The sequence below is a fragment of the Emys orbicularis genome, chromosome 1 (assembly GCF_028017835.1).
Source record: "Emys orbicularis isolate rEmyOrb1 chromosome 1, rEmyOrb1.hap1, whole genome shotgun sequence".
NCBI classification, from domain to species: Eukaryota; Metazoa; Chordata; order Testudines; family Emydidae; genus Emys; species Emys orbicularis.
In genome coordinates, this window is record NC_088683.1 from 82,855,549 (window position 1) to 82,879,660 (window position 24,112).

General features: G+C 39.5%; 1 protein-coding gene across 1 annotated transcript in view; it reads right to left on the reverse strand.

The window, feature by feature from the left end:
* Positions 1 to 23,897, reverse strand: part of KITLG (KIT ligand) — an 87,073-nt gene extending 63,176 nt beyond the window's left edge. The window contains exon 1 of the mRNA XM_065423341.1: positions 23,855 to 23,897. Within this exon, the coding sequence (XP_065279413.1) occupies positions 23,855 to 23,869 (15 nt within the window). The 5' untranslated portion in view covers positions 23,870 to 23,897. The remainder of the gene's footprint in view (positions 1 to 23,854) is intronic.
* Between the last annotated feature and the right edge of the window lie 215 nt (positions 23,898 to 24,112).

A 24,112-nucleotide genomic window follows, 5' to 3' on the forward strand; every position in this document is an offset into this window, starting at 1 on the left:
TTTGCAGCCAAAATAAAGGTGATAGGCTTTCTTAACCATAGTGGTTATACTGCGCTTTTGTGATGCAAAAGTCACTTCACCACAAACATAGCAGAAGTTATCTGCACTGTTCACACAAGTATGAGGCATCTCTGCTCACTTTGGCTAAACAGAAATGTGTCCCTTTGCAAAATCAAACACTGACAAATAAGAGAGCACGACACTGTATGATTTCTAGAGCTGATATAGGGCAATTTGTTCAGCAGAGTGATGTAAGCTTCATTATGATTGCATCATCCATGACTTCTAGGAATAACATGATGCAATTCATATCATGGATGACGCAATACCAGCTTCAGATTGCATCATTCAGTGTTTTGCCTAAAAAGCAAGTACTGTCCAAACCCTGTCATAGATTTATTCATAGATCCAGTCAAAGATGTATTTTAGTCATTTCTGGTTTAAATTGAGATCCCTTCCCTTTATAACTCACTTATCCTCCGCCATTCCCAAGTCAAGGGTCGTATATACTGACCCAATAGCATATCTTGAAAACTAGCGCCAATCAACAACTTTAAGCATCATTTTCGTTCTCAGTGACCCAGAATTAGTAAAGTTTGACTACATTTATTTCAGAAGCATTTTGGCTGTAGAGCAGTGAATCGGAGGCACTCCCAGTATGATAACACAGCAATTGACTTCATTGGAAATATTTGACATAACACCACTCTGGATTAACTGTAAAGAGACTGGTGGTAGGGCATTTTTCAACAAATGGTCCTCAGTTGTGGGGACCATTTGTTTCTCACTTTCTTCTTTGGTTCACAAAAGCCTGAATTTGCAGAATTTCAGGTCATGGTGCAAGCTCCATTTGTTTTCCCTTTGGAAAGCAATGAACTGTATGAAGAGGTTGATAGGTAAACTTTGGCTTTTGATGGGGAGAGATTTTGAGACAGCTCAATTTGTTGGATATTTGTCCAAAGTAGTTTAATGGGTTTTCATAGTAAGTGGGCACATAACCAGAGCAGTGTCTAACATACAACATTTTTAAAAGCAGCTACTGGTTTTGAGTGACTCAGTTTTGGGTGCCCTACATAAGACATATTAAGTATCTTCAATTGGGAACCCTCAAAAATTGGTCTCCCATAATCAATGCCAACTTACTTATTTAGGCATAAACATTCAAAAGAAGAGCTGCAAACTTATCCCTGGAGCATTTGTAAGATACATTTATAAACCCTAGTCTCAGTTATGTGGCCTTGTCTCCCAAGGAGTTTGTAACAGTGCTTAAAAATATTCCACAATTACACTATTGGAGGCTTTAACTCTCCACACTTAACTCAGTTACAGGAAATGTGCAAATATCCTTCTGCAATAAAATTGCAAAGATTTATACCCAACTCTTTCTGCCTCCCCCCCAGCCCCCCTTCCCATTTCTCTAAATCCTGCAATATATTATTTAGGCTATATATCTTTTTATGATGTGTGAGAGGTGTCCACTTTTGTGTATGGTTTAAAATTTTGAATTTTACAGTTTTAGGGTAGCATTTTACAGATTACCTGATTTGCAAAGCACTATGTTATCTAAGAACACACTGACTTTTTTGGTTAGGTAATAATAGAACATGGATGCCCTTTGGCTATATCAACTGTAGTTGTAACTTTACAAAAAGCAATGGATAAGATGCTAGGCATCACCCAGTGATGTAAACACTAGGCTTGGATCCACAAAGGTACCTAGGCACCCAACCTCCAGTTTTAGGCACCCAACCTCCAGTTTTAGGCACCACTGCGATCCATAAAACCCCCGCTTGGCTGCTACCTAACTGTGTAGGCACCTAAACTCATTTGGCACCTAAATTTTTGCAATAAAAGTTCCCTTGGTGCCTATGTTTTTACCACTCTGCCCAAAACATTGCCTATGCTAACAAACTCTATAACCATGATTCACATCATAGAATCATAGAAGTTGTAGTGTGTCCTCTCTACACACTTTTTCACTGCCGTTTGTCCTGAAAATGAAAAATGCTCATCTCGTTTTCCATTGTTGCCACCAGAGGAGCTGCACTGGTGAAAAATTACTGCGATGAAATTTGCTAGTGAAGACACAGCCTAATGCAAGAGCATTTGTATCGTCTTGTGCAACTAGAATTGCTTTCCTGCTTAAGCCTTTGTTTACCTGATAGCTCAAACATTCAAATCCTAGCAAAAAAATGCCCACCTTTTGCCAGCTGTGAATGTGAAAAGGAAAAAAGTGTTACAGGACAATGATTCTAGTCTGCCATAGCCAGTCTAAGTTCGCAAAAAAGCTTTGTAAAAGAACACTAGTTAAACAGCATTGAGCTTGCAATGTAGAATGCCTTGTGTTCAACCATTCAACAATCATTATTTATGGCCACTTGCTACATAATAGCCTCCTGTCCAACAGGTTTCAGGAAGGGAAAGTACCCTGAAGCCAGCCAATTTAAAAAACAAGCACATTATGGATAACTGAAGCTATGGATGTTTGCAGCAAAAAATCTAAACCCACATGGAACTGTTCTGGCTTCATGTTTTGGTACTCACTTGAAAGCCAGATACTGAATAGTTAAAAGATGTGGGAAAGACCATGAAAATTTCAATCAAGTTGAAATGATTTGCAATTTAGTCAAAATAATGCAAAACTTACGTTCTCACAGTTATACTCTGCAGCTTCCTATAGTACTGTAGCTAGTCAAGTGAAACTCATCAGGTTTGACAGTTTTACTCAGATTTTTTGGGGTTGTTTAAACCCAAAACTTGGTAGTGTACCAACCCACGTTTCAAAATCAAAGTAAATGTTTGAATGAGCCCCTGAGAAGTGATACTGCCAAGTTTTACATAGCACTATGGAGAATATGGACTACTAATCTTTAAGACTTCAATGTATTTTCATGCTTTCCTTTTTTCGTTTCATAATAGCCAACCATTTACACTGCATGTTAGGTGTGCACTAAGTAATAGTGTTTCATGCAAGATTAGTCTCAGCTGCTTCCAAATGAAACAAATGAAAGCAAAATAGGATTTGTAACAATTTTCTGGCTGAAAAGATAGATCCTTTTAATTATTTCAGATTTTGAATTAATTATCAATATTACATATTTGATAGAAGAAAACTAGGCAATAGTTTTACTTGTACATATCTTTAGTCCTCAAATAGCCTTTTATGTGTTGTATAATTTAGGTCAGTGTGTTTAGACATATTCCTATGAAGAGGGAGAGCTATAGGAGACAATTTAGTCTGTTTATGGTTTATTAGGGTAACAGTATGAAGATAGAAGTATAAAAGGTTAGAATATTAATAAAAATGGAAAATGTGCATAAGTGCACATACATCTGTCCAATGGCTTGCCTTTAACAGTCTGGGAAAAGAGTATTTAGTTGAAGCGATACACTGATAGATGAGAGTAATCTCAGATGCCATAAAGCTAGAGCATGCAGACAAGCACAGAAATCCAGGTAACTGGCACTTGAAGGTAAGGCTAATCATCAAATCTTAGTAGCAAGACTTAAGTGTAATACAAGTGCTGGATCGGCAGTAAGCCCCTTATCTCAGTGCCTGGAGCTGCCAATAAATTCTGTCATGTTTTACTGCAATTTAGCTTGTATGTTAGAAAGAATGGGTCAACTGCAATTTTTTTTTTTTAAAAGTTTCCTGTCTAAAAAGTCTTTCAGAACAAAACCCACTCCCCAGACATGCCAACTATTTATACTACCACAACACAGAAAGAAATTAATAAACATTTTTGTTCAGGGGAAATTTACTAATTTGTACCATACCATTCGGTATTTCAGCAGACTGGACTAAACTGTTTAAGACCTTCACAGAAAAGATTACTTTCTAAAGAAATATCAATTATTTTCCTCCTGAAGAAAGCAAACTGGTAGAACAGCTCTTTGGGGGAATTTGAAAAACGGTGAAAATTGGCATAGGATAGTAAATTTAAAAAGGACAATGGAAAATGGGTGGGAATGGGACAAATCAGAAAAAGTCCCTGTTACATGAGAAGCCACTTACTATCTTATTTTATTAGATAGAGGTCAGCCTATCTAGCGCAACTTCCCATTCAGTATCCCAGAAGGAGAATACATATCTTTTTTCAAAAGAGTTTTTAAAAATTGTATTTCCCCCAAATGTTATCTTAAAGAATTGTATGTATGAACATTTCCCAGGGATGTACCATAAAGCATTTCCTTTTCTTTAAATGGTTGACCCTAAACAAGCTGTCAGTGTCCCTTCAGAAGTGTGGGAGCTATATCATGGGGTCTTATTTATTTATTTTACACAGACTTTAAATTGAACTTTCACTGTCAAACCTCAGATTTATTTTAAAGTTGAATAGATCAGACTGAAATATTATTCTGAGGGTTTTCCCTGCCTCAATACCAAACATTGAATTGCTACTGATGGCAATTTTTGAGGAGGATAGTATATGAAACTGAGCTTAGAATTATTGGACAAATCTCATTTATGCAATTAAGGCAAGTAGGATCAGGAACATGAGAATTGCTATACCCATTACCAGTCTGCTACTGGTTGGTATCCTTTGCTTCAGAGAAAGGTGCAGGAAACCTAGTAATTGACAGTTATAGACTAACCTGCCCATAGGGGAAAATTTCATCCTGACTCCATGAGTTAGAGGTTACCTTATGTCCTGAAAAATGAAGGATTAGATTCCTTCTATTTAAAAAAAAAAATCATATCTAATGTAACTATGGATATTCTCATCTAATAAACGTCCAATTATTTTCAGATTTCTTCTAAGCCACATGCCATATGAGATCGATGCAATATTGTAGCCAGGTCGGTCCCAGGATATTAGAGAGACAAGGTGGGTGATGCAATATCTTTTATTGGACCAACTTCTGTTGGTGAGAGAGACAAGCTTCTGAGCTACACAGAGCTCTTCCTCAGGTCTGGGAAAGGTACTAAGAGTGTCACAGCTAATTACAAGATTGAACAGATAGTTTAGCATAAGTAGTTAGCACATATTCTAAGGGAACATTCTGGGTGAAATGGCCTATTAATACCCCTGTAGTCATAGGACAAAAAGGGGTATTAATAGTGGGTTATAGATCAGATCATTGTAATAAGCCATAAATCTAGTGTTTCTGTTCAGTCTATGATTTTACGCCTTGTCTACACTACAGAGTTTTGTCAATGCAAGTTACTCCAACATAAAGCCCCTGCTATAATTAAATCTGTTGTATGTCCACACTATGCTCCTTGTGACGGTGAAGCGCATCCACAATAGCAGCTCTTGCATCAACACAGAGCAGTGCATGGTGGGTAGCTATCCCACTGTGCAACTGGCTGCAGGGTGCTTTGGGGAGGGTTTGCAATGCCTCATGGGGGCAAGTACAGTGTCACATGATGAAGGTTTCTCAATCCCATTGTTCCATGGGCATCCTACTAGATTGCCAGCAACTTTTCAACTGCCCTGGTAACCTGCAACCCAGCTATTTCTTCAGTATTGTGCTATGTATTATGAACACAATGCTATAAGAGGAGCCCAACGGGGGGGCAGGAGAGGGGGCAGGGAGGGCAAAGGGGCTATTAAGCTGGGGGATGCCTTGAAGGAGCATATTAACACTGAGCCACAGTAATGTGTGTTGCTGTAGTGTGCTGAGCCTAGCGTTGTTTGTTTGCATCATGCTATGAACCCTGTAATGGTTGCTGCATGTGCCCAAAAAGTAACACATTTTAAATCACTTTTTAAAGTAGCACTCGGTAATATGACCGAATTGACATGACTCAACACTAACACAAGAAGTCCACAGAGGTAGGTAGGGTGTAAGTGTGTGGGGATGTGTGTGTAAGTGTGAGTGAGAGAGAGAGAGAGAATGATGTTGGGGGGAGTGTATGAGAGACTGTGTGGGAGAGTGTGTATGTGTGTGAGGGAGGGAGAGAGAGAGTTTGTGTTGTGGAAGTGTGTGTATGTGGGGAGAGAGTGTGTTGGCACGCTGTCTCTTTACGTTCAGACAGCAGCTGGAAGCAACCAATCCTGAGGCAGAAGCTGGCCAGTACACAAGCAGGGAGAGGGGGACACCCCAACATCAGCCCCCACCTCTCTCCGTGGCTCTGCACAGCACAGCACAGCACGAGTCTCTTTCCCCTACCCCAACCCACCCAGCAGCAGCCTGCCCTGCCGTATTCCTAGTGCCTGGGAGAGTAGGATTTTGTGTTAATGTTTTGATTTTGTGATTTCCTCCGAGTTCTCCCACAACCTCCTCTCCCCACAGACCAAGGGGATCACCTCCTCCTCCTCCTGTAGTCCAGCCAGGAGTGCATTTGTTGTCGGGAGCTGCCATCCTCAGCTGGGCAGTAGCTATGTGAACTCTCTATGCTGAGCAGTTTCAAAACTTCCTGGGGCTTTGAAAGGGGAGGGACACATGCGTAGCTGGATGCAAAGCAGTGGAGTTCAGAACAATGAGTAGAGCGGTCACGGGTGAATTGTGGGATAACTCACTGATGCTTTGTCGATCTAGCTTTGCCATCAAAAGCTCTACCCCTCGTCAAGATGGTTTTATTTTGTTGGCAAAGCAGGAGAGTTTTGTCGGCATCAGGAGCATTGTAGTGTGTACACCTCCACTGTTTTATCCATAAAAGCTGCCTTTTGCACACAAAAAAATTCGTAGTGTAGACAAGGCCTTAGTGTCTAGCAAAGTTATGAATTTAAGCTTACAGGCTTGTCTTTTGAAAGTGTTGTGCAGGTTTACTTTGAGTATGAGGACAGATCGATCACTCTATATCTGACCTTTTGTGAAAAGTATTCACCCACAAGTGATATGGTATTGATTTTCCTGTGTGAGTTCATTCAAGAGTGTAGTGATTGTCTGGTTTCACCCACATAGTTGTTATTGGGGCATTTAGTGTTGTGATAGGCATGTATTGGACCCATGGATCTTGAAAGGTGTGTTAATCATTGCAGCAGTGGAGAGGTGTCTTCAGGTTTTTCATCTGTTGTTCTGGCAGGGTCTGGTGGCTCTTTGAGTTGGTGTGTCCTGGTCTATGGGGAGCTTGCTTCTGATGATGAGCTTGGAGAGGTTGTGGGACTGTTTGAAGGCCAGAAGAGCGGGTTCAAGAAAGATTTCTTTCAAGATGGGGTCCCCATCAAATACAGATTGTAGTTGTTTGATGGTATCCTGTATGAGTTTCAGTGTGGGTTAGTAGGTCACACCTAGGGGTGTGCGGTTGGAGGGGGTTTTATTGAATCAGGTTCTCGCCAGGTATTTGAGTGTCCCACTCCATGATGCAATCTATTTCTCTTGTGGAGTGTCCTTGTTTGGTGAAGGTGGTTTTAAGTGTTAAGGTGTATATCCGAGACTTTCTCCTCTGATCATATTCTGTGGTATCGGAGTGCCTGGCTATAGATAACAGATTTCTTGGTGTGTTTGGGGTAGTCACTAGATCTATTAAGATAGGAGCATGATCCATGGATTTCTTGTATATAATTGCCTGTAGAGTTCCATTGCTGAGGCTGATTGTGGTGTCCAGGAAGTTGATGTGAGTGTGAGTGTATTCCAGAGAGAGTTTAATGGATAGGTGGTGGTTGTTGAAGTTATGAAGGAGTTTAAGTTGTCTGTCCAGATGAGGAAAATATCATTGATGCATCTCAGGTATATCTTTGGTTTTGTAGTGCATTTGTCCAGAAACCACAAAACAATAAGAAAAGTATTAACTATTTTAAATTTGCTATCTTTCACTTTATTTGAATGTTCTTTTGTTATTGGATTAAAAGAGAATGGCCAATTTATATTCAATATATTGCTTACTTCTATTCTATAATTTCACTACTTAGTTACCTTACTAGATTCTTTTGAAGGACTTTACCAAAGTCTTTTGAAAAATCCAAATTAGTTTTCAGCAGTTTCTCCTCATTAACTATTTTCTTGACATATTTAAATAATTCTAGTACATTAGGGACACATGATTTTCTTTTCAAGAAGCTGTGCTTGTTTATTTCCATAATTGATTCTTATTGTACTCTCTCTCTCTCACATGTTCCTTACATTAACCATGATACAAATTGAGCAAGATTTATTGGTAATACAACAATAGCAAAAAAGTATAACTTTTTAAAAAAAGCATAGGCCATATTCCATGAATCTATAGACAAGGATCATTATCATGAAGATTATTAAACTGTTTAACAAACCATGAATGGGGTCACAAACCATGATAACCAATTTTTACTAACGGCTTGTCTTCACTGCAAGGTTAACTCAAGTACCGTCCACACATAAAATCCCTTAATCTAAGTGTGGTGGTACATTTAACTTGAGTTGGGTGACCCATCAGGAGGCTTAGGCTAAACCTGGAGCTAGCACAACTCCTCAGCTGCCAACACAATCACTCTGTAGTGTTATCCAGTGCCTTCCTACAATTCCCTTCACATGCCTAGAAAGGACAGACAAGTTCTCCAACAATTAATTGGGAAAGAATTCATGGAAAGAACCCCAGGGAAGATCCCAAAAGTTTTAGTGCCAAACAGAAGTGAGTACAGCACCAGGGCAGACACAGCAGCTCAAGTGTTATTTCACAGTCTGGTTTTTCTCCCTTGAGCTAGGCAAACTTGACAGAAGTAACCTGAGTATAGATAGCTTGAGTTAACTCTGCAGTAAAGACAAATAATTTTGAGTAAACCTAAGGATAAGAATTGTAGAGTAGACATACTGAAATAGGAGTTCAGCTCTAAGGGTACGTCTTCACTTACATCCGGGTCCGGATGTAAGCAATCGGTTTTCTGAATTCGATTTATCGCGTCTGGTTAAGACGCGATAAATCGATCCCGGAAGTGCCCCGGATCGATCCCGGAAGTGCTTGCCGTCGACGCTGGTACTCCAGCTCGGCGAGCGGAGTACGCAGCATCGACGGGGGAGCCTTCCTGCCGCGTCTGGACCGCGGTAACTTCGGACTAAGGTACTTCGAATTCAGCTACGTTATTAACGTAGCTGAATTTGCGTACCTTAGTCCGAAGTGGGGGGGTTAGTGTAGACCAGCCCTAAGTCTGAGTCTCTCACTTTGCTGCTTGATGTGGCTACAGAAACATGTAGCTGCTCCCTTTTCTCAGCTCCTTGTTTCTAGTGCAGCTTCCTTGATGCCATTCTAGAGTATTAACACTATAGCAACATGAGTTTGATAAGTAACTAAGAAAGGAGGTGCATGGTCATCACAATGTATATCAAAAATTGGCATTTTTTTTCTTTAATTTTACCAATGTTTTCTACTAGTTCTGTGTACACAGCAGGTAATAGAGATACTAGTTTACTGATCTGATTAGACGGAAACCTTAGAAGAAGTTAGATGTATTCATATCACACCTGGAAAGAACAGCTACCAGATGTACTGAAGCCAGTCCTCTGACTAATCTTTGTTAAAACCCAGGCTGGAAATCTTGTTTTAATAGTACCTTTCCATGTTGTAAGGTGGCCTGCCACAGGACTATTGAGCCCTGGTTCCCACAATTCAACTATAATTGCCTTTTTAGAACAAGTGCCTTGCAAAAACATGCAGTTTCCTTGGCTCCCATGAATAGCCTTACAGAGAGCCTATGCTGTAGTAGAAAAGGCTGGTGCAAACCTACTGAGTTGCATTGAATATATGAATGTAATGCACTTTTCAATGTACATGCTGTAAGATTTCAAAAGCTGATACTAAGATATTTTCATTAGGAAATAATTTCTAGTTGTGTTTACTCAACCGCAAGATGGTAAATGCCGTAAGGAAAAAAAAAATCTTCCTGGTTCTAAACTTATGATTTTTTCCAACTATTCTGAATTAAGGAGTGCTTGCTGCACTGGAAACCTTTGTGTTAGGAAGAGGTTACAGTGAGTCACCCTGTTCAGTGCTGATGTGAAGCTTCACAGTATGATATTTACCTAGCACAGTTTAGTAATTTAAGCATATAGAGCATTCAGCTTTAGGTAGGATATTGTTCTTGGATGGTGGCATTCCAAGTTAGGAGTGTTTGGATCCCTTAACTAATAGAAATAAATCGGTAAGCTATGAACTAGATTAAGTTTACCTATATCTCAAGACCATTTGTAAAATCATCCCCCTCATCTTAGTGGGGAGGACATTTATTTGGACTGTCTCCAGAAGGGAAGTGGAGAGAAAAGCCCATGCCCAGAAAATGCCTCCTCCCAGCCTCTTTGGATCAGGGGCATGTTGCTGGTTGGACCAAAAAAGGGGCTAAGTCGCTCTCAGAGGGAAGGGAAAAGAGCATATGCCAGAGCCTGGCCATGCTCCCTCCCCCTCAGCTTCTATGCATCTGACTGGCCGACCAGAGGAGATAGCTGATTAGTTTAAATTGGTGGTTGAGGTGGAGAAGCCACTCAAGCCTCTTGTCTCTTCAGCTGCCCTGCCTTCCCTCCCTGTAATGTAGGGAGAGAGTTGCATTTCCAAGATGCTTTGGATCTGATCTATAGAAAAGCATGTTTTTTGGGATCAGAGAGGATTTTTTCCCTGTCGGACCAAGTTACTGGAGATCTGGTGGGTTTTCACCTTCCTCACTGCATTGTGGAGGTGCAGCTGGAGTAAGGAAGAATATGATTTAGAAGTCTGATATTAAGAGATAACATAGGAATGTATAAAGAACAGGAGTACTTGTGGCACCTTAGAGACTAACAAATTTACTAACAAATAGGAATGTATAGTTTGTCACTACTTGCAGCGAGTGTCCAGTGTGGATAAAGGCTAAAAAGGCCAGCTCCCAGAGGTAAATAAGACCCAGGATTTTTGCTGACGGCCTGGAAGCCTACAGGAAAGGCCTGAAGTCTTTGCAGATTGAGCTCCCCCTTTGGTTCTCTCTACCTACTTTGAAGGGGAGTGGGGGGGGGGGGGGGGGGAGAAGAGGAGAGGACTTTGAATTGAGCTGAATCCTGAGGGTAGGCTGAGCGTTTTACTCTGAGTTATCAGTTATAAATTCGGAGCCCTGTAATCCCAAATTGGACTCAGTTAAATGCCTGGTATGTGAGATGGGGCGATAATAAAGTTGCAGTCTGTCACTTAAAATCCATTCCAGTGTCTGTCTTTTGTTCACCTATGTGTCCTGAGCATAGTCAGAAATGTTCAGAAGTATAGGCTGCAGTCTGGTTACTACCGGTAAGTTTCCAAGACATCACTAGAGCTAGTTTGTGAGAAGAGATTTTAAAGAATATGGTGAGGAAAAGTTAGCCTTAGGAAAATAAGAAATTAACTCTAGTAGAGTCAACAATAGTGTGAAAAAATGAATCCATTGTTTGTAGAATCTCTGAGCTTTACTGTATCATCCTGCTTTGTTACACAATACTCTTAGAAGACTTGTGTATCCTTAGCAAATGCTTGATTCTTTGGAATGTAGTATGCCGTATTATGTAAAAAATAAAGATAAGAAATAAGTCAACTACTGAAATAGCATCCAGATACTATGGTAATGAGCACAATATAAGTGCATTAAATAATAAATTATTTATTACACACATGATTCTGTAATGAGCAGTGTTCTACAAAACATAGGAATCATTCCTGCCCTAAAGAGCTTAATTTTACACAGGGAAGACAACAATTCTGTTGAGGTACATATTGAGAGTTCATTGATGAGGAAATCAGCATAGGAGCAATTCATGGAAGTGGGTTTGAAAGGAGGAATTTGAAGGAGAGAAAGTCATTGGCAGACTACTGCAAGTATAGTAGACAGCTTGAATAAAGGCATAAAGCTAAGAGTGAGAGGAAGTGAAGAGAATAATAAAGAGTATTTGCCAGATGAGGTGCAGAGATGCAAGTGAAGATAAGAAACTTGTTCTGGATGTGGTAGAAGCCAGAGAAAGGATTCAAGAAAGCTGGGGGTGATACTGTCAGAACAGCAGGAGAGGAAAATAACTTTTGTAATGGCTTTTTTGTATAAATGGATAGGGAGATGCCAGGAAGAAGAATGTTCCAGCAACTGAATGAGCGATGATGTGACAAAGGCTTACGCCATGGGGATAGAGGAGAATGAAGGAATTTTAGTGATATAGAAGAAAAAAGCAAAAGGAACTAGTAATAGACAAGATATGCTGGGAAAAGAAGAGAATTGCTAGCAGTTGCTAAGTACAAGATTGGCTATGATTGGAGGGCCCAATCCTGCTCTCATTGAAGACAACTGCAAGAGTTTCATGGACTAATTGAATCAAGATTAGAGCTTCGGTGTCCAGCATTATACCAATTTGGAAACAGTCAGTCAACAATGTTTAGGACTAATCATGGTATAGCCAGGTTAAAAACCTCTGTGCTTTAATGGCTAGAAGTCAAACCTGGAGCATGTTATTTTACTGTGACCAAACCAAATATAAATATGCTCTGTTTAAAAGTATAGACAACTTTGATCCACATTCCTTGAACATAAAAGAGACAAGCATGCATGTACAAGAAAACACTATTTTTATGACTCAATTAGATTTGGGTCTAATTTGTACTGGAAGTTTTTGTTCTGGAGAAAGGACTGCTATATATCAATCAAATGTAATAATTTGAAATAGGTAGCAATTCTGAATGTTAGGGATACTATTGGTCTCTCTAAAATAGTCCAAACCTAGGAATTCTGTCCAGTACTACCTATTGGAAGCTTAGATATTATCCAGAGGAGAGTGCCAAGTAGTATTATACAAGTTTTCTAAATTAAATTGGTTGCCTATTGTTCATAATCCCACATATGACTCAAAGTTGAATTTTAAAAAATCTGTTCGCTTGCACTTCAGTTCAAACGGGAGCTGACATCCAGCTCTGTAACTGTTTAAAAAGGTTTGGTGAATAAACTTGCATTAAATAATGGCATAACTGAATGCATGACACAAACCATCCTGGCTTTACTTTACAATTAGTGACTGGGGGGGTGGAATTTAAGTCATAAAAACAATAAACCATTCACATGTTTCAATTTTAGCTCCTGTGAGTTTCCAAGCACCTCTCTTCACCTGTTGAATTACTTTGAAGATATGCAGCACATTTAAATAGACCAAATCTGACTCATCATTGTTACCGCAGTCCATTAAAGTTAGGCCATAAAAGTCAGTGTTAGTTATCATGACATCTTAGTCCCGTTTTATACATAACCATACACACACACGGAAATCTCCATACTCACGGTACCTTTTAATACTACAGTTTGAAACATTGGGCCTGATGCACCAGTGCATTATTCCTGTTTTACACTAGTGTAATTCCCTCCTATTTGTACTGGAGCTACTGTCACAAAATGGTTTGTGATACAGTTTGTGCAGAGTTTGTAATGTGTTTGAAATGGTAGTAAACTGTTAAGACAACTACCATTTCAATTTATGGCTCGACTGTTATAATTACACATATAATTGAAGAGCTAAAAAATATAAAGAAAATACATTAAACTATTAAAAAGAAACAAAGGAACTATATAATTAAAGATCACGTGTTAGTAAATCTAAGCACTCATCCAGAGAAATTGCTGTGTCTCAAATTGCTCGCATAAGCAGAGAACATGTATTGCTTTGTTAGTAAGGAAGAAATATTGTTACCTGTAACTTAATAAAAACTTTATTTCCATGTTGTTCCTCAATGCAGACAATTTTGTGATCTAACATTTACAGTCAGTTATCCTAAACCCCTCTTTCTAAAATACCGGACAATCATTCAAACTGGAATTCTCTTTCTCAAAAAAGTTTAATTGGCTTAATTTGAGACCATATTCCTGGTTTCAAAGTGAGAATAGTGACACTCAAAGATAAATGCTCAGAACCAATGAAAACAGTGGTTTAAGATTATATCATATAGGACTCAAAATAAGGTAAATAATTTCTACTCTGACAAGTTTTTACTGTGTTAAGAATAAAAATTTGCCCTCTGCCTTACTTATTTCAGGAGTAAAATTCACACTTCGAGCTGATGTGGGCCCTGAAATTAATCAATTGAAGGAAAGAAGAGCAGAATGAAGGAGAGAGAGGGAGCACTCAGATTGCATCTGAAGGCTTGTCTCCACCTCAACAGTTAGCTTGAGTTACTACACTCTACTCAAGCTAGCTTAGCTTCAATGAGAAACAGTCACATCACTCGAGCAACAAAGAGTGACTCGATAAGCAGTTGATACATTGTGCTAACTCAAGTTTGTAATCAGTAGCTGCATTGCCACTGCATTACAAGCTGGAGCTTCAACCGCATTCCAGCTTCAACTCATACCCTGTATGGGCCAACTAGCTTACATTTAAAGCACCAGTTAACACGAACTAGAGATTTTTGTGTGTGGATGGCAGTTAGGTTAGAGGCAACACTCAAGTTGTACCTGGAACAAATACTGTAGTGAAGACAAGCCCTGAAGAGTGAGTGAGGAAAATCCTTATCTGAACAGAGCTTCAAATAGCACTGTCCCTCCACAGTACAACATCCATGTCACTTTACTGTTGAGATGTCAACTGTGCTATATCAAATGTATTCCCATTGGGCCAAGCCCACGTGATAAAGTATTTTCAGTATAACAGCAAGAAAAAAAAGTTTGCTTTAGTTCTCCTTAGATGTATTCACTCAGTGCTTAATTTGTGCCAGGGCTGAGCCCCAGCACCTCTAGGCTTCATAATTTATTGCTGCATCAGTTATGAATGTAAAAAACTGCTTGAGCAGGCCCGGCACCTATTTGCTTGAGCACCAGTACCTCTTTCATTATAAATTAAGCACTGCATTCACTCCATTTTGCATGTCCCTGCACTATAAAGAAGTCCGACAGCACTTTCACAGAATTGCCTATGCAGTAAAGCAAGCAAGATTTCGTATTCCAAGACACGTACTTACAGGGATTCATATCTTGGAGAAGAAAAAAAAAAAAAAAAAAAAAGGAAAGAATAAAAGACCGATCTTTGAAGTTTAAACACTTTCCCTTCACTCTAGCCTACACATATGATCAGTTCTTATACAACTGAACAATTCCATCTTACATGAGTTTAAAGCACCATTGCCCATTATCTGGTATTGTCAACAGAATAGAAATGCTACAGGAGTAAATGTGCAGTGGTCACCACTGGGGGGGGGGGGGAATCACCCTTTGGCAACAGTTAATTCACAGTTAAAGTTATTTCTTATTCTTGGTGTATGAAAAAAACTGGTATCTCAGATACCACAATGTGGTCACTGTTAGCAAATGTTGACTTTATAATGGCAACCACTATCACACATGGGAAATGAGAATGAGCACCTGGGGGGTTTTCACCTTCCTCTACAGCATGAGGCACAGGTCACTTGCAGATTTAAACTGGAATAAACAGTGGATTCTCTGTAACTTGGAGTATTTAAACCATGGTTTGAGGACTTGAGTAACTCAACCAGAGGTTAGGGGGTCTATTTCAGGAATGGGTGAGGTTCTGTGGCCTGCAATATGCAGGTCAGACTAGATCAGGGGTTGGCAACTTTTGGCACATGGCCCATTAGGGTAATCCACTTTATGTTCTGTGTTGTAATTGAAATCAATATATTTGAAAATGTAGAAAAACATCCAAATATTTAATAAATTTAAATTGGTAGTCTATTGTTTAACAGTGCAATTAAAACTGCAATTAAGCACATTTAATTTTTTGAGTCAATCATATGAGTTAACGGCAATTAATTGACAGCCCTAATAAAAATTTCAAAGGGATTTAGATCCATACTCTTGAATTTTACAATCCTATAGCTCATGGAAGAGCCTTTTAAAGATTATGAGATAAGCAGGTCTGACAGAAATTTTCCTGCAATGGGTTATCCCTGAAGAGACTCTCACATGGAGAAACACAAGAAAGCAGGATGTTGGGCCATTATTTATTGCCTGCCTTTGCATTACTGTTCGGTAGCAATATCTTTCACTTCTGAAGATGTCATTGTCAAAGAACTGATACCGATTTTATTTTTGGTATATATTTCAGGTAATCTTTCTTGCTTCTTCCAGAGACAAATTACTACTTGGCATATCACAGCTGTGCTCATAGACTTTAAGGTCAGAAGGGACCATTGTGATCATCTAGTTCAGGGGTCGGCAACCTTCGGCATGCAGCCCATCAGGGTAATCCGCTGGCGAGCCAGGAGACATTTTGTTTACATTGACTGTCTGCAGGCATGGCCCACTGCAGCTCCCAGCAGCCACAGTTTGTCATTCCCGGCCAACGGGAGCTGCGGGAAGCCGCAGGGACATGCTGGCCGCCACTTCCCGCAGCTCCCATTGGCCGGGAAGAGCAAACCGCGGCCACTGGGAGCTGCGGGGGGGCCATGCCTGTGGACAGTCAATCTAAACCAACTGTCTCGGGGTCCACCAGCGGATTACCCTGACAGGCCATGTGCGACCTGTGGGACGCAGGTTGCCCACCACTAGTCTAAAGTTTTATATTTTTTAATTTTTGAATGTAGTTATTTTTTGTACATAATTATACATTTATAAGTTCAACTTTCATGATAAAGTGATTGCACTACAGTACTTGTATTAGGTGAATTGAAAAATACTATTTCTTTTGGGTTTTTTTACAGTGCAAATATTTGTAATAAAAAATAAATATAAAGTGAGCATTGTACACTTTGTATTCTGTGTTATAATTGAAATCAATATATTTGAAAATGTAGAAAACATTCAAAAATATTTAAATAAATGGTATTCTATTATTGTTTAACAGTGTGTTTAATGGCATGATTAATCACGATTAATTTTTTTAATTTTGCAATTAATCGCAATTAATTTTTTAATCAATTGTCAGACAATTTTTATAAGGATATTAGTTGCAGAGAACTTCAAACTTTCACAAACAGCAAGATCTATAAGCCCACAATTGGAAGAATAATTTCTGGAGAGGACACTGGGTATTGATCTGGGTCCATTCTCCTAATAGGAGAGCAATATAACAAGTAAGGAGGCAAGTAAGGAATGCTGGAGACAAGAGGTGAGATTGTAAAGTAAAGGGAGCTGGAAAAAATCACAAACTAATCAGATAATCAGATAAGCATCTATAACAAGTTTCCAAACTTTTAGAGCTACCCATCATTAACACCAGTTATATACATTTCAATTAAATATAGATCTGGGGAAGTTACTATGTTAGGTCACATTATTTAAAAACAATTACAATTATATTTGGAAGAAACTGAGTATGTTCTTTAGGCAACATTTTTAAATTACTCTTCTATTAAATTGTAATAGAAAACTCTCAGATTAAAAAAAAGTCATATGTCTAACATATCTAAATTATTAGAGACAGATTCTGCAACTCTTACTCACGATGTGCAATATCTTACTAAAAATCAATGGGACTACTAGATGTGAGTAAGGGTGGCGAAATCAGGCCCTTAATTTGAATCAAGTTAAAAAAATACAACAACGTTTTAACCATTCCTGTGTATGCAAAATTAACGTAATAAGAGGTCTTTTTCATACTAAAGAAACTACAGAAGTTTCCTCAATAGGGAGGAAAGATGGTTCAGTGTTTGGGGCACTAGCCTGTAATTCAGGAGATCAGGGTTTAATTCCCTGCTCCACTGCATACCCTTTGTGATTCACTTAGGCTCCCATTTTAGAGATAAGTGACTTTCAATGAGACTTAAGAGCCTAAATGCCTAAGTCACTACTGAAAATAGGATTACACTCTAAGTCACTTAGGCCTTGCAATGCCGTTAAAATTCTGGGCCTTAGTCTCTCTGTGACTCAGTTTCGCATGTGTAATATAATAATAGTATTTCCATCTCTCACAGGACCTGGTGAGGATCCATACAGTAAAAGATTATAAAGTGCTCAGATACTACAGTGATGATTGCTCATTAACAGGGTTAAAATATGGTCAGTCTCTTGCACTGTAAATAGAACAAAAACCATCTTCCTGATCTATGCTACAGTCTTGACTTCAGCATGTGGAATGATTTGGCAACATAGTTCAATCCCATATGCATTTCCAAGAATGAACTTTGCTTTAATTATGTCAGGAGACTCAACTTGATATGTGCCATACAGTAGTTTCTGAAAAGCAGATGAGGTCAGAGCGAAGGGGCCAAATCTTATAGTTCTTGCATGTCCAGAAACTGTCATTAAAGTCAATGGAGGTTTGGGGTGTGCAAGGACCCAAAGAGATTTAAACCTAGAGTACAGTTCTTAAAGATGGTTTTAGAATGGTTTCCCCATCCACGACCACCATTCACCTAATATAGTTTATCGCCTATGTTATCATGACCCAAAGTGTTTGCTCATCTAAGTTACTAAATTGGGTAGACACTTATCTCAGTGGAAATAATTTATCAGCCTTCATTAACCTCAACAATTTTGCATGGATATTGTTTTAATCAAAAATAGTTGACCCAGAATTTTATTTTTTCCTGGCAGATCCTAAGTGTATTACGTTTTCCATTTTCATTCTTAAACAGATACACATCTGATAATATTTACACTTACGTCTGGTAATAATAATTAAAACCTCCCACCACAATCAATATATGCTGTATACAAGAATTTATTTACTACATTAAATGTGTGTTCATATATTAAAAACTCACAAAATAAAAATTCGTAAATACAATTAAATACACTGCCCCAGCTCAGATAATTACCAGCAAATAAAAGTCAAAAAAGTGAACCTTCCTCTCTCCACTCACGTTATATTCTTCCATCTCCCTCATCCCAAATCCCAGGAAAAAACAGATCAGTTTGCAGTGTATTTGGAAGATTAACTAATCTGGCATTTGGCATACCAAAGACCAAATATAGAATAAACTCTTCCATTTTCATCTGTCAGTTCCCACACCACTCAAATGGAATTGCGTAGAGGGATATTTTTCATGCTTTGCTTTAAATAAATGGGTGCTGTGTTTACATGCTACATATTTAGCATTGCCCTCCCTAAGCCAAAGTGAACATTTTGCCAACAATGAACTTTCGCACCATATGGTGATTACATGAGCCAGTGTACCATTAAGCCACATAACATCAAACTGACAGGACAGCGGTAACTTTAGCTAGCATCTCAATTTTAACTTGATGAACAAGAGGACAACGTGAATTTCAGTGATAAAGTCAGACTTACATGTCCGAAATAGATTGGGACATATTTCATATTATATAAGAAATTTCCCCCTACACTGAATCACAAATTACAGGAACACAAACCCATGGACATGAAATGCAAGCAGGCAGGGCAAATCATCATATTAAATATCCAAAAGCACCCCCCAAAAAGACAGCAGTCTTTTAGACCATCCTGCTGGTGTTTCTTCATAAGCCTTCCCTCAGAGTGCTCATAGTGCACTGTTCACAACAAACTAAGTAAACTGGTCTTCTAGAGACAGAATCAAAACTGGGTGGGGAGGGAACCCTATCTGGACTCTCAGCTCAGTTCTTTGAGGACTGGTTATGGTATGGTATCCTAGCTCCTAGACATTCTGTTCTGTCTCCCAAGCAGCACTTGTGGAGATCCATACTTTACTTCTAGTCTTTAAGGTGCCACCAGACTCCTTGTTGTTTTTGTAGATACAGACCAACACGGCTACCCCCTGATACTTGATACTTTACTTCTGTGGACTTCAAGAGGAGAAAGAGAGCTATACACTGCAGGCGATTTGAACAACTGTGCAGGGCAGGAGAGACTGAGCAGAAGTTCAACTTTTGTTTGTTGGGAATGCCTCTGAATGCATTGTTTTGCACTGGATCCACATTTTCCTTTTCTTTGGTTTTGTTTTAGCATGCTATTATGCAGGACAGAAATATATAATTTGCTTCTCTGCTTTCTGCCAGCTTCCTTCTTATATAGTTTGATTGTACTTCATACTAATACACAGGCTTCCTCTCCAGTGGCAAAGAATGTAGTAAAGCTAGGACTGTCCCTTGAACGAAGCCCAGAAGGTCATGTAACCACTGGAAATGAATGCACCCATTCAACAGTGAAAAGCTTCATTTTGCCTTAAGCTCTTTTCCACAACTAAGGTCTCCAGGAGGTTGTGTCTAGCCTGATGCTGCAGGTCAAAATTCTGAAACATTTAGCCATTTCAATAGTGGGTGCCACTATCACTTGCTCCAGTTTTTCTAGTTAGCTCTGTGTGATGACCCCTTCCTGTACTGTTTCTTAATGATTTGAACCAATTTAGACTGTCCTTTAATTAAGCAAAGAATAAGAAAGATAGAGATTTACTAAATATTCTGGTTTCAGAGTAGCAGCCGTGTTAGTCTGTATCTGCAAAAAGAACAGGAGTACTTGTGGCACCTTAGAGACTAACAAATTTATTTGAGCATAAGCTTTCATGGGCTACAGCCCACTTCTTCGGATGCATAGAATGGAACATATATTGAGGAGATATACACACACACACACACACACACACACACACACACAAAAAGGTGGGAGTTGTCTTACCAACTCTGAGAGGCCAATTAAGTACGAGAAAAAACTTTTGAAGTGATAATCAAGATAGCCCAGTACAGACAGTTTGATAAGAAGTGTGAGAAAGATTCAATATTCTGGTAAACTGTATTATAGCATCATTACTCACCATATTTCCTCACATTTAAAAGGTTGTTTTGCTATAAGTGACAGTGTTTGTTTTAATATTAGTATGTAAAAGAATATAGACTCACTTCCAGTATTAATGTTTAATTACTAAGAGCATAATCCTGCAAATCCTCTTATGAGAGTAATCCTTCAATTAGATTACTTCAATGGGACTAGTCACATAGTAAAAACTTGCAGGACTGGACCCTAAATGTTAATTCTCTTTTTAAAATATGATTTACCATCATTTTTTGACACAGCCAGGTGCTGTTGGAGTGTTTAAAATAGAGATTTTTTTTTTTACCAAAATACATACTTTTTGAAGAAACAGTTTCAGCATTTAAATTATTGATGAATCAATTCTTTGCAGTATCCCTAATTTTGTCAGGTCACAGACTGTATGACTGCTGCAAATAAAATGATAAACTTGATCATGTTCTGTTGTACCAAGTTTAGTTTTTAACAGCGCATTTTTTCCCACTGTCCATCAGCACTTTATTTGTAGATATGTATCCCTCAACTAGTCCCTTAGCTGAAATAAAAAGAACAAGGAGTACTTGTGGCTCCTTAGAGACTAACAAATTTACTTGAGCATAAGCTTTCGTGGGCTAAAAGCGATATTTTTGCTGATACAGACAGACTAACACGGCTACACTATGTTAGCTGAAATAGTTAAACACCTTATCTTGTGTAACATTATCTTAAATGTAAGAAACCGGGATCCTTTTTTTTTTTTTCTGTTTAAGTAGTTTTTCAAGGCAGTTTGATCCTGTTCAGCTTGACCTTTCTTAACACAGACCTAGTGAACAACTTCCTTCCCACCCTTCCAATCCCCCTCCTTTTCTCTGCAGCAATCATAATGGATGTTTATGTAAAAAAGGAGTAACAAGACAATACTAACTCACATCAATGCAATTCCACTATTTGGTTAAACACCCCATTTTGTATCTGTGTTATTAGTTTTCTTTCTCTGCATGTAGAAATGGATAGTTTTAGTGAAAAAAAATCTTTCAGTTTACAGTTCCCTCTGCTTTGATCTCTTCAGGATGATGATTGGTTTGGTTTTCTCCTCCTGTCTGTTTGCTAACCCATCACTTTAGATCACAGGTTGAATTCAGAAAAGAACAAGCAAAAGCTCTGCAGGATGCAAATTATTGTGTTGTTTGGTGGCTTGTTTGGGGGGAATGGGTTAAGTTTAGATGGGGTAGGCGGGAAAGTTTAGACGGGGAGGGGAAGCACAACTGCTTGAAGGCTGACAAGTTGCTTCACAGCAGTGACAGAAGCAGTTCCACAAAGCTAAGCCAGGATTTGAAAACCCCTGAGCTAAGCCATATGCTATGGAATGCCAGGACTTCCTGCTTTTTTCCAGCTGAATGGGTGGGATCCATTATGCCTGCTTTGCTCTGTATTTGTGAATTTGGGGAAATGTTTTGATATTTAAAAAAGTTGAACATTTCCTTTCACTAGGACTGTAAGTTACTTTGCCATAATTCTTAACTACTTGCTGAACAATTTCATTCTCTTCCCCATAAACAAGTTTAAAAGTAAGCTGGTATGGGTTAGAACAACATGCTGGCTCTCTTCTGGTATCCAACCCATTTTAAATGAAAGTATAAACAAATATTATAGCAGAGCAACACTAATGAATAATATGTTCACTGCTGCTTTGCTGAGTTTGCTCACAAGGTTTGAAACAATAGTTTGGAGGTGTCAGCCACCCCCATTCAGCTCAAGTGAATGTTAAGACATGGCAATTTACATACTTGATCATTTTAGTATAAACATGTGGTTAGATGTCACAGAAATTAAAGATGGAAAAGATTAATTAGTGCTGACACCTAGAGCTATTGCTGGAAAGTTCTTGTCCCTACACAGTATATTTTCTACTGCCATCTCCGGGCCAATTTTAAACATTCCAAATGATGGGGGCTTCCTGTTCTACCACTTCTCTTGGGAGACTATTATCCGCTTAGTAGATCACAGGTAGGAAATGTTTCCTGATTTTTTTCAGCATGAATTTTTTTTTTTTAAACCGTAGCCCATTAGTCCTAGATGTACACCAAGGCTCTAAATGAACTATCAGGGAAAGGGACCACGTGTGTGCAGCAGTAACCAAGAGAGAGAAGAGAGTAGCAAAGTGGGGAGCCTCCAGATAAGGAGAAAGGGGAACCAGCAGTCACCAGAAGGGTAGCAGCTGCTCACCAAAGGGAGCAGTGAGAGTAGAGCATGAGTTCCACTATTCCTTCCCCCTCTCCAACAGCACGATCTTCTGAGGTACCCTTGGCTCTCTCTGATGTCAGTGGGAGTTGAGGGTACTCAGCAGCTTGCAGAGTCAGGCCCTAAACTCTTGCCTTTAACAAACAGTTTCTGGTGATTTTTTAAATAAGATTATTTTCCTGCTGCCTTCTGACCAACTGTGCCTTCCCTCACCCCCTTTTAAAAATGTAAACAGTACAGTAATTGTAATCTCACATAGAACTTGGAGAAATAATGGCACATAATCCACCAAATGTACAGAGCAATTCTTTATTACTGGGGTGGGAAAGGGCAAGGGGAAGAATGCCAAATAGCCATCTAAAAATGTATCTGACATGCTATATAGTACAAGCTACTTGAATGAAGCTAGTGACCATGAACTATATTTCGCCTCGAGTTATTTCATGTTGTGGGTCCACTGTGTTTAGCACATACCTTTCTAATGTGTCTATCACACACAACATATGTAACTTATTTATTGAGGTCATGTTCCCAGCTGACTTCTGAGATCTTCTATGATTAGATTTTTACTTCAGACCTTTCTTGGAACTTTTTCACAAATTGCTTGGTACACGAGACAATGCTGATAGGAAGGAATTCTTCAAGCCCCCCACCTCCGTAAAATAGCAATGTTATTATTAATCATTGGAACCGATCTGCCCTTGCAAGGCGTCCAGAACCTCCCGTTTCCTATGCTAGCACTGTCTCGCGTTAGTGACAGCTGAAACTGAAGCAGCCAACCTGCTGAGGCTTAGGTGGTGGGAAAGGAGTTTACATTTCTATTCCACCCAAATCCATGTGTTAGCAGCTATGAGTCTCTCTAATAACCCAGACTTTAATAAACTAAGCCCTTTAATACTCCAGAGCCTGAAGCCGGTCTTATTGGACAGCAGCTGGTCTCACCTAAAGCCATTTACACAGCCAGGTAAAGCAAGCTGGCTCCCAAATTACTTCTAGCGCCTGCATCTTGAACGCTTTTATTTGCATGGATCTGGCCAGTGAACAGATTCGTCCCCAGCACACAATTTTTCTTTTTTAGAAAAGTTCCCATTGAGCTGCGCGCCTCCTTTAGCTCTCCATCCCCCCAGCACCTCGGATGCTCCCTGCCTCCTGAAGTGCGCTGGGTCTATGTACTCACTTGTGTCTTCTTCATAAGGAAAGACAGCGCTGCAATCCAGCCCAGCCGGCCGCGTGCAATCTCCGTTCAGCGGCACTGTGGCTCCAGCATAGTGCAGCGGCAGATAGTCCACGCATTGGGGTTGCCCGGAGCGAGCGCCCACTCTCTCCCCGGCCCCTTGGCTCGCAAGCCGCGCTGCTCGCTGTTTCCACGGCGTGAGCAGAGGCGCTGACTGAGACCGGAGCCGGCGCCGCGCCAGTTCTTTTATAGCGCCGCTCT